The sequence below is a fragment of the Zea mays genome, chromosome 8 (genome assembly GCF_902167145.1).
Source record: "Zea mays cultivar B73 chromosome 8, Zm-B73-REFERENCE-NAM-5.0, whole genome shotgun sequence".
Lineage (NCBI taxonomy): Eukaryota > Viridiplantae > Streptophyta > Magnoliopsida > Poales > Poaceae > Zea > Zea mays.
The window spans coordinates 130,076,794-130,087,219 of record NC_050103.1 but is presented as its reverse complement, the minus strand read 5'-3'; the positions used below and the strand labels follow the sequence as shown (position 1 = coordinate 130,087,219).

The window sequence follows — 10,426 nt, the reverse complement described above, 5'->3', positions numbered from 1 at the left end:
CTAATTCTGTGATTATTTAGAAGCTTAGGGTTCAATCTGCAAGATTTCAGGGACGACAGGTTGATTCCAAACAAACGAGGGTCTCTTTAACAAAATTACCGCACGAAGGGGTATCAGGCACTCTGAACCGCATGATCCCGAGCAGACGACCGAGATTATATCTCGCAGTCAAGCGCGCGGGCGCGGGCGCGCGACGAGCGTTGAAAGGTGGGCTCGGAGTGTCAACGAACCAGGGCAGGGCTGATAGGCCGGGCCCAGCGGCAGGGGCACGGGTGAAGGAGAGAGTGGAGAACTCGGATCTAGATCGGGCGGCTGGGATTAGATCTGGCCTAATTAAATCTAGACCGCCAAATCTCAGACGGACGCCCGAGATGCAACGGTCGGCGACTAGCCATGGGTACGGTGGCGCCGCTCGGTCTCGCGGTGAGGTCTCGCCGGAGACGAGGGGGACGGCCACGGTGGGGCTCTAGTGGCTTGGGGAAAGGTTCAGGCACGCTCAGGGCGACATGGCAAACTCGACCATGGGCACCACGCTGGCGTAGGGGCACCAGAGAGCGCGGGACAAAGCGAGGCAGGCTAACGGCAGCACGGATCAACTCCGGTGAGGAATTGCGCGGGCACTAGGGCAGTAACAGACGAATTAAGTGCATAGGGAGGTTGCTTACCATGAGTGCGAACTCAGGAGCGCTTGGAGGACGGCGAGGAGGCGGTGAAGCCTCGGGTCGACGGCGACGGACTTCGGCTGCGCAAGAAGTGCTCCGGTGAGCGCAGACTGGGCAAACCAGAGGGGGAAAGGACGCACCAAAGGGTGTCCCGAACTGCGAGTGATGCGGCGGAGCTTACCGAGGAAATGCGCGGACACGGGCTCAACGACGGTCGCAGAACGACGGTCGCGGAACGACGACGATCTTTGGTGAGCGGCGGCGGAGATTGTCTAGTTGCGCGCGCAGGGCGAGAGAGGGGGCGAGAGAGCTCGGCTGAAGGTGCAAGTGAGCAGGGGGAAGTGGGCGAGCGGGGCACGGGGTCTAAAGGGGCGAGAGTGTGCGGAGGTCACCGGAGAACGCGCGGACGTGGGCGCGTCCACGGCGGGGACGTGGGCTCCACGAGGCAGAGAGAGAGAGCGAGCGCGTGCGAAAAAGAAACAGCGCCAACAGGTCGGCCCCACAGAGCAGCGAGAGGGAGAGAGGAAGAGAAGAGGTGCGCGGGCGCCGACAGGCGGGGTCCGCATGTCAGGGACCGAGGGCGCGCAGGCGCAAGTGCGCACGCGGGGCTGGGTTGACTGGGCCGAATTGGGTTTTCCATTTTCTAGTGAATTTCTAATTGCTTTTCTATTTATTTTCTATAGGGTTTTCAATTCAAATTCAAATCAAGTTTCAAATTCAAACCAAATCAAACATGTGCAACAATTCAAAGAATATTTGGAGCTCAACATGATGCAACATTTCATGACTCTTATTGATTTGACAAAATAAAGTAAATAATCCCCCACTAATTAAGCTAAATCTAACCAAAAGAAAAAGAGAGAGAGAGAAACCAGAGAGAGAAGAGTAACACCTGAATTTGGTTGGTAATTAGAAAGAAAATTTATACCCCCAAATTCAGGGTGTTACAGGTGGACGCCAAATGTTGGGACAAAAAACCATGGGCCCAAAGACTCGGGAGTAGAGAGACAGATGGCACTACAAAATAGTAAGCTGGAAGCGCAAATGTCTTGTCAAGTGTGTCCCGTCTAGCTACAAGACGAGAGTATTTATAGGGGCAGCGGGGGGTTGGTGGACCTAAGTACAGTTTTACCATCGGCCATCAATTATATTCCCGACACGCACTGTACAACGGGGAAATTATAGGACTACATGTACAAGTATCACTGTTACACCAAAATCGACACCCTCCTTAGTCGCTGATAGGTGGGCCTAGAGTAATTACATGTGTGTCCAAAGTGGCTAAGTCCTGAACGCCGTCTTTAGGCCTTCACATTTGCACGGTCTTCTCTTGGGGAAGCGACCTCATGGCCCTCTCCAAGCGGTGGAGCGCTCTTGTGGCTTTCACTTTTCACTAGGTCAGTGCCCGTGCGTTGCAACGGAATCATATAATACCACGATAACTTATGAATAAATGTGTATTATACTATGATGAGATGGACGATGGCGTTCTCAAGCTGTTTAGGATGATGTCGAAGCAAAACTCGGGCCACGGTCGAGCACCGAGCCCGCGATGCGAGGTCGCCCGTCTGCGAGGCACGCGAGGTGGAGGGAGGCAGTCTCGGGGAGGGGGCAATCCCCGGCATATGGTAGTGGAGTGGCGGCGCACGGTCGAGAAGGTGTACGTGGGAGCCAGTGGATGACGCAACGGGCGGTAGAGAAACGTCAGGGTACAAATCGACCTAAGGCTCTTATTTTCCCGTTCACCTAGCAACAATAGTCTATCACCTGCAAGTGTGTAAGTTGTTGTTAAAAATACCTATCACAATTATGAGAGAAATTAAGGGCCCAAATCTATTTTGTTTAACTTTTCCCTGTTCAAAATAAGATTATCATTCTAGAACAGGGAGAGTAATACAAGACATCAACTGTTACTGTTAACACTGCTTGGCATGAAGATGATCTAAATCATATCTAAGAGGCTCAAAACGAAATGTCAACCAGATAATCACAACTCATATTTATTCTTTATCATTTTATATATATATTTTTTCTTTCTTTCTTGTTTGTTAAATCTGGTTCTTCTCTCTTGAAGGCAAACTTGAATATCATTCCCCTTCCTCGTAACATCATGCAAAATTTCGATAATCTACCTTACCATGGACCATTTTCAATTTTGAGACACAAGTGTGTTGCCACTTACTGTCTAAAAATTAAAAATACATCATCCAGGAGGTCTACAAAGCCACTTACGTGTGGGCTTTAACACTCTCTTTGAGCTTGAGATCCCCAAGAATGTCTCTACCACAGGTAGGGACGCCTGAAATCAATAACATAGAGCTTAAAACTACCTGCATTTGAAACAAAACAGCCTGCAATCTACTAATTAGAGCTAACTTACCATATTGCTGAAAGACCTTAACAGCCAGTGCACTGAAGCCACACATTGGAGACTCAGGAAAACCCTTCATGTAGATCAAGACTGGGTTCTCCTTGATATCCTGCCAAAAAATGGTATGAAAGAATGGAAGCTAAAAAGATACATCAATAAGATTCAGGTTATGCCTAGTTTTACCACAAGTTAGGTGCTTCAATGTTTAATATAAATATTCTTGAATCTCATCTCCGCATGTAAATACCTGAGTAATAGCGGCATGCAAAGGCATGTCTGAACTTCTGCTCTTTGGCTCAAAATCTTGATGTGTATCAAGATCAGCTGCTATTCGTGTTGCAGTTGAGTTCATGTTTGCATTAGGATCACCACCATGTGGTGACGAATAGTTCATAAATTGCTGGAATGCTGGTCGGTACATAACCTGCTGTTCCGGTTAACATGCAGACAAGGATTCACTAAAATTAAAACGGAAACACAAATTACTGAGGTGCAAAATATAAACACTAACCAAACAGTAAATACATCAGGTACAGTAGTTTGTTGTTTCCCAGATGATCAACAAGACCAACTTCATATGAACTCAAAAGTATGTAGCGTGCAAGACAATAAATTTTACTCTAGATAATTTACCTCCACAGAAGATACCTTTTCAGGAAGCCACGATTGAATTTTTTTCTGCGCGCGGAACAGTAACAGTAACAAAGCGTCCATCAACCCTTGCTGAATAAGGAAAAAATAATATGAAGATGCCAGCGTGCCCCTTTCAGGTGCAGCAGTGCATATAATTTACATCCAAGTAATTCAGGTCTTCAGAATTGCTCAAGTTTCATTTTGGTGGTTAGAAATCCTGATACTGAAGAATACCAAAATCATAAACGTCCCTAAAAAACTCTTATTACAACAGACGATTTTATAACTTCTAGTTACCAGATTAACTATTTAATTAACAACCGAACTGGACAAAAAACGACATGATATAGGCAAAGAAAATCTATCTTGCTAGCGCAAATAAAGTCCGCAGTTGAAAGCCTTCTCCATCAATAAAAAACTTAAGGCTGAAGTCAACACTCGACAAATGATAAATATGTTCGTACTATTCATGTTGAAGTTCACTGTACAGCTCCAGCAGGAATTGATCAACAGCTCTATCTAAAGGAAAATATAACGACGGCCTTTTCATTTTGCCATAGATAATAATGGACCTTTTTTTTCAAGAACGTGTCTGTTGACACACGTTTCATTAAGAGGGTATGGACCAATTGTTTTTATCCTCATAAAGAATTACTAATGACATGTTGATGGTGGAGGCCTTGTTTCTCTGTCTCCAGTGTCTCTGTCTCCAGTGCTGCCAGGAGTTTCGTCAAGGCCTTGTTTCTGGTAATGATGCCAAAGTTGATGGTGGAGGCAAGCAAGATTTTCTATCAGGAGTTAGTCATGATAAAATCATAAGCAAAAGGCCATCTGATGGACAGAATGACATGTTGATAGATAGTGTAGTTCCTGGTGAAAACAACACTTCTAGCTTGAGACAGTGGAGTGTGAATAAAGATGGAACCATACCTTGCCCACCAAATGCATTTGGTGGTTGTGGGAGCTCTCCTTGAACTGAAGTGCTTGTTTAAAGAGAAGTTTATTGCTGAATTACTGGAGAAAGCTGATTCAGCGCTCAATAATGAAATCGAGGTGAAGATAGAAGGATCAAAATGTCCCTGCTTCACTGAATCCGGTGACATGGATGATGGTATATCATGGAAATCATCTTGCAGGGAGAATTCCTGTGATAACTACATATATTGCCCAACCGCTACAAATGTCCAAAATGGAAGTTTAGACCATTTCCAGGAGCATTGGTTGAAGGGTGAACCTGTACACATAGGAAGAGAAATTGGTAATGGGATCAGATTATGATGAATCAAAAGCTTGGCTATGGTCAAAACTAACACCTAATCCAACAAGTACTAACAGCCGCGATATCAACATGATGACCCTAAAAAAGCTGGAAGTTGGCTTACCCCCTTGCGGTGGGACGGGCGCAGATATTACAAAAATAAATCTAGCATTATTACAAAAATGAGAGATATCCTACCGAATTAAGCATCTCTAGTGTATATCATAAGCAACATTACAATTTTAGCATCTTAATTAGCAGTAGTAAAAAACTAACCTGGAGTCGTGATGTCCCTCCATATCTTCAGAACGTGCGGGGGTAAGGACCTCCTTATAAACGAGATTTGCATACTGAACATTGTTCTTCTATTTAAGTGAAATGCAGTTTTCTATATCTAGTTAATTTGGGTCCAAAGACCCAAGACTATTTACTAAACAATACATGAAACATAATGAAAAGAGACCGATAACATCTATTCAATGCTCATCTGCTTTCTTTGTTGTATCAACCAAATGACCACTAAACAATAGGAAGCTAAAAAAGGAGCCAAAATAGATAAATAAAAGGCAAAAATACATCTTCACCTAAAAACCAAAATAATTAAGTGCATTACAAGTTGTTAATTGCCATGCATTCGTCAATGTCAGCTACGACGTAAGGACCTCCTTATAAACGATATTCTTTGTGGATGTTGCGCCATTTATCGCTGAATTCCTTTCAACCCCCTTCTTCTTTTTCTTCTCATCGGTGACTGGAATGGCAAGTATCTTCACTTTCGATCGAGCGGTGGCCCTTGATAGAGCAACATAAAGCTGGCCATGAGAGAACACTGGTTCCGGCAAGTACACACCAACATTAGGAATCGTCTGGCCTTGGGCCTTGTTAACCGTCATGGCAAAACTTGGTCTTATCAGAAACTGATTCCTTTTAAACTGGAAAGGGAACATCTCATCATCAGAGGGGCACAGGGGTATACGAGGCAAGAAAATTCGCATTCCAGCATGCTGGCCAAGGACAATTTCAGCATCAATACTGTTTTTTGGAAACCACGAACCACCAACCTCGTGCCATTGCAAAGTCCATTAGCAGGGTCTATATTCCTAAGCAACATGATTGGGCATCCAACTTTGAGCTTTAGAACATGCGGGGGTAGTCCATTAGGAGTCAGCGTGTTTAGAAACTCTGATGGGTAATAGTTATTAGGATCATCCACCGCGGTGTCAAAACTATGGTACATCATCTGCTCCCCTTGGAAACGATCGATCATCCTCATATTTATCATATCCACCCAATCATTCCGTGTAGACAATATTGCTCTTGAAGTGATGTAGCTTGTGTTAGACATATTTTCATTTAGATTGGGGTAAATGTCATCTATCAGTCTATCAAGGTCGCGGTCATTACCAGTATATGGCACACATACCTCATCTGGAAGACGAACATCACCATCGTTGTTCGCTTCCTCAGTTCCCCCACCGACACGCAACAAATATTCTGCAAACCATGGGTCACTCTGTGCCCTCATGTTTTGAACAAGCTTTAGGTGGCACATGGATTCCCAGAGGTAAGAACTCCGTAGAGAGGCAGCAACTATCTGAGCCCTTGACCCCTTGCGCACAACAGGGAGTACTTGTCTGAAATCACCCCCGAACACAACAGTCTTCCCACCAAAGGGCAGCCGAGGCCGTCCCATTATATCACGCATGCTATTGTCTAGCGCCTCAATTGCTTGTCTCTTAGTCATTGATGCCTCGTCCCAGATAATGAGCGATGCTTTTTGTAGCAACTTTGTTGTCCCGCTTTGTTTTGTGAAGCTACATACAACACCATCATCAATAGTAAGTGGTATATTGAAACGCGAATGGGCAGTCCTCCCCCCAGGCAATATGGAAGCTGCAACACCAGATGTAGCTGTTGCAACTGCAATCTTGTCCTGACTGCATAGTGCCGCAAGCAGTGCCTTATACAGATAGGTCTTTCCAGTCCCACCAGGCCCATCCACAAAGAACACTCCACCGTTATTGGTGTCAACGACAGATAAGATCTTATCATAGGCAGACCTCTGCTCCTCGTTTAGGGTTTCTTTCATAGCAACGTCTTCTGTCATCGGCTCGATACATTCCTCCTCGTAAATCTCTCTACCAGTACCATGTGAATCGTCATATATGTCGATGATAGCAGGGAGAGGGAATGTATTTATGTCTTTACCCATTGACTGCAAAATGTTTCTAATGTCAATCAAGACCATCTGCTGCACATGGGTTTTGCTTTGAGTACTACGGTGATAGTCCTCTGACATTGAGTCAAGGTGTCTCTGCCATAATTCTGCCACATCGTTCGGCTCGCAGTATACTAGTATTGTTGCAAACAACCTTCGTAGTGCTGATGGCATTTGGTAAATAGCGGCTTCATTGAGACACTCATCTATTGTGTTGTCTGCTTCAAGCAATCCCCTCCTTTGTGCTGCCTCACGAAAAGATGGTAGTGTGTCACCATCTACTGTCCTTAGATCCACATAGGAGGTAGCACCCGTCACATGGTTTAAGAGAAGTCGAAGATAAAAGCGCTGCCCCTCAGCTGGATGAGCAGAGACTATTCTACCAACCTGTCCACCCGTGTTTCGTTTCCTCCTTTGCCACACTTTTCCCTGTTGCAAAGTGTACCACTCAGGAAAATCACGGTAAAGGATGCCCCGAGCCTCCTCGTGTAGCCTATTTGCCTCAAAATATGCCGTAAGCATTGACCTATCGGCACCTGGACGTTGGACAACATGATTTACTTTAGCACGCTCGTGAAATGACACCATGTGCATGTTTTCAAGATGGAGCTGCAGTTGCATCACTGGTGGAGAGTTTTGACTTAGATCAAAGCTGAATATCCTCCAGAGGGCTTCTGGAGGGGTCACCCACCTAGCATCTCTATACTGCTTGATCTCATCAACGTCACCATTAGCCTTGTTTGCATCTGTCACAGCCACAGACGCACGATCATGGCCTTTGTATATGTATTTGAACAAGTATTTGACAGCCTTGATGCTCCCGCACGCCTCAACATTGATGTGACAGTTGAAGAGCCGGAGGAGGTAAGGGTTGTAAGGGATGACCCGTCTGTTGTCCAATTCACAACATTGAACCGTTTCCTTACGTCCATCATCACGACGCCTATAAATAGGATATGAATCCTTTCCTTGAGACGTTGCATTGCTAAAAGCTCTAGGATAATGGTGTTTGCATGAAGCACGACCCTTAGTGCATGGGCATTTAGGATTTAACAACCCACACGGTCCATGCATCATATGCTTGATAACCATCTTGTACAGCTGCGGGTACTTCTTCTTATCAGGGATCTCAGCGGAGATCAGTAGATCATACTGCTCAGGACATGTTAGCTTGTACTTTCTCTGCATGATGAGTAGAAAATGGGCATGGGGCAAACCTCGCTTCTGGAACTCCATGACATAGACATAAGCACGGATCTTTCCAAGAATATGTTGCTTAGTCAATCTCTTCTTCAATTCCTCTAGTTTCGCACGGAATATGCGAACAACAAGGTCTGGACGATCCTGTGGCGACTGCATAGGATGAAGCTCCCTTGTTATTTCATCCCAATTGGGGTTGCACGTCATAGTAAGGAATATGTCTGGTTTCCCAAACTTCCGCACAAGGGCCATAGCATCCATATACCGGTGTCTCATGTCATGAGGACCACCGATAAATGATGTAGACAACACAGTTCACTTTCCAATTTTGTCTGCTCTGTTCTCGCCTTCATGCAAGCTATCTACCAAACCCTTGTATAGATCTGCCCTTAATCTGTCTTGGTTTCTACGTATGAAATCCAAACGAGAGCTCTCAACCTTGATGTAGCTGCCGACAACGAACTGTTGGAAAAGACGCTTCCCATGAAGTATTGGATTGAATATACCTGGGCGAATTTGGAATCTGTAGCAGTAATAGTCACGAACAGACACACATAGATGGCTGGGTCGTTCTGCAAGATGCAAGTTGTAGTAATTAGTTTTGCTAAAAACATACTTAACAAAGGATTATATAAGACTCACAAAGAAACAACTAACATGTATCGTCATCATTTGCATCCCTTGTCCTGTGTTGGTCACGATACGCCTCTACTTCATCCATGGAAACATTGGACTTCGGAATATTTGCATGCCATCCAAGTTCACCTTTGGGAAAGAACAATGGGTATGATAGTGCATCATAGCATCCATGATATGAACGAATGCCATGGCTTGACCTATCCTTCCCATGCAGCATAACACTATTATTGAATTGACCTCGACGTTCACTCCCCTCAATCCAAACTGCAGCGACCTCCGAAGTGATGGGTGCATTATATAACTTCTGGTTCAATGTTTGATCAAGGTTCAAGGCAATATGGTAGTCTTCAATGTTATCAACGTGCCCCATACTCCTAAGGTGCTCAGAGTATGGGTTTCCCTTAAGTATCTCAACTAACTGTTTAATAACTGCCTTGTCTTTATCAAGTTGCTCTTGACGACATTTACGATATCTATGCTCGAGGCTGGGATCATCATCGTAGAAGTAAAGCTCAAGGTGCTTCTGTTCTGCCCCAGCTTCCCTACCAAACGACCTTACGTTGTGGTACATCATGCCATGTGCACGGAACGTGTAGATACCACGATCCATATTAGTAGTCATATTGTCAAGGCAACAGTATAGAGAAGTGAACGAGAAATGGTCGTTAAAAACTCGAATGTTATCACGGAAGTGCCTCGCATCAGCATCTGCACACTCCCACAACCTCCTAAGCTGAGATGGTGTCTCGAATGGGGCTAGATCAATCTGTCCATTACGACAACAAAATCCAGGTGGTTCATATTGAAACTTCTTTGCCTTACAGTAGTCACAATCAGCAACAGTGTTCAGCAAATATGTTTCTTCAGGTATGTTACTATACACCTTGTCGTACGGGTCAGGTACGTCAGGGATAACAGTAAAGGCATCTTGTGTTTCATCAATATCGATATCCTCACCAGATTCACCATCTAAATTTGTGTTCGAAGAACAATGGATAAGACATACAGGCCTAGAAACGTTCAAAGTCTATATTAAAAACATTACGCAAGTACCTTGCCCAGCGAATAGGTATCCTTCGTCTTCGTCATCTTCAAAAAGTACAGCTTCATCATCATCCTCTGTAAAGAGCACATCTTCAACATCATCTATTGTTTCACATGAATTTAGCCACTAAGAATATTTAGGGAATTAATAGTGGAATGGGCTTGTAATTACCATTGATAGTGACAGTCGGGGCTGCCTGGTGTTGCATCCCAATGTCTGCTCCTTCAGTCATATTGTTACTCTCCGTGTGAGGGAATGGACATAGACCGGTACTTTCTATTGATGGAAAGTTGTGTTAAGTCAGTTTACCACTATAATTAATGTGTCAAATTAATTAAGGATGGATTAGTAATTACCATTGTTGTCGATCTCTGAAACAGTCTGATGATCAATTTCATTA

The 10,426-nt window shown here is 44.6% G+C and overlaps 1 protein-coding gene across 2 annotated transcripts; it reads right to left on the bottom strand.

The window, feature by feature from the left end:
* Nucleotides 1-2,730: 2,730 nt before the first annotated feature.
* Nucleotides 2,731-9,157, bottom strand: LOC118473138 (monothiol glutaredoxin-S1, mitochondrial). 2 transcript variants are annotated; one of them, XM_035961802.1, is made up of 5 exons: nt 4,597-9,157; nt 3,682-3,756; nt 3,281-3,457; nt 3,043-3,142; nt 2,731-2,961 (listed from the first exon to the last, which is right to left on the bottom strand). In XM_035961802.1, the coding sequence occupies exons 1-5, from the start codon at nt 4,612-4,614 to the stop codon at nt 2,891-2,893; spliced, it is 441 nt and encodes a 146-aa protein (XP_035817695.1). In that variant the 5' UTR covers nt 4,615-9,157; the 3' UTR covers nt 2,731-2,890. The 2 variants fall into 2 exon arrangements, with proteins under 2 accessions (XP_035817695.1, XP_035817694.1); XM_035961801.1 differs by having other exon boundaries at nt 3,667-3,756; nt 4,597-7,553.
* Nucleotides 9,158-10,426: the final 1,269 nt, after the last annotated feature.

Bases quoted from the DNA above. Each gene is read 5' to 3' on its own strand.
- LOC118473138 (XM_035961801.1), bottom strand. The intron at 3,458-3,666 runs GTAAATTATCTA...CCGGAACAGCAG, and splicing joins AAAAGGTATCTTCTGTGGAG to GTTATGTACCGACCAGCATT. The intron at 2,962-3,042 runs GTAAGTTAGCTC...TATTGATTTCAG, and splicing joins TAAGGTCTTTCAGCAATATG to GCGTCCCTACCTGTGGTAGA.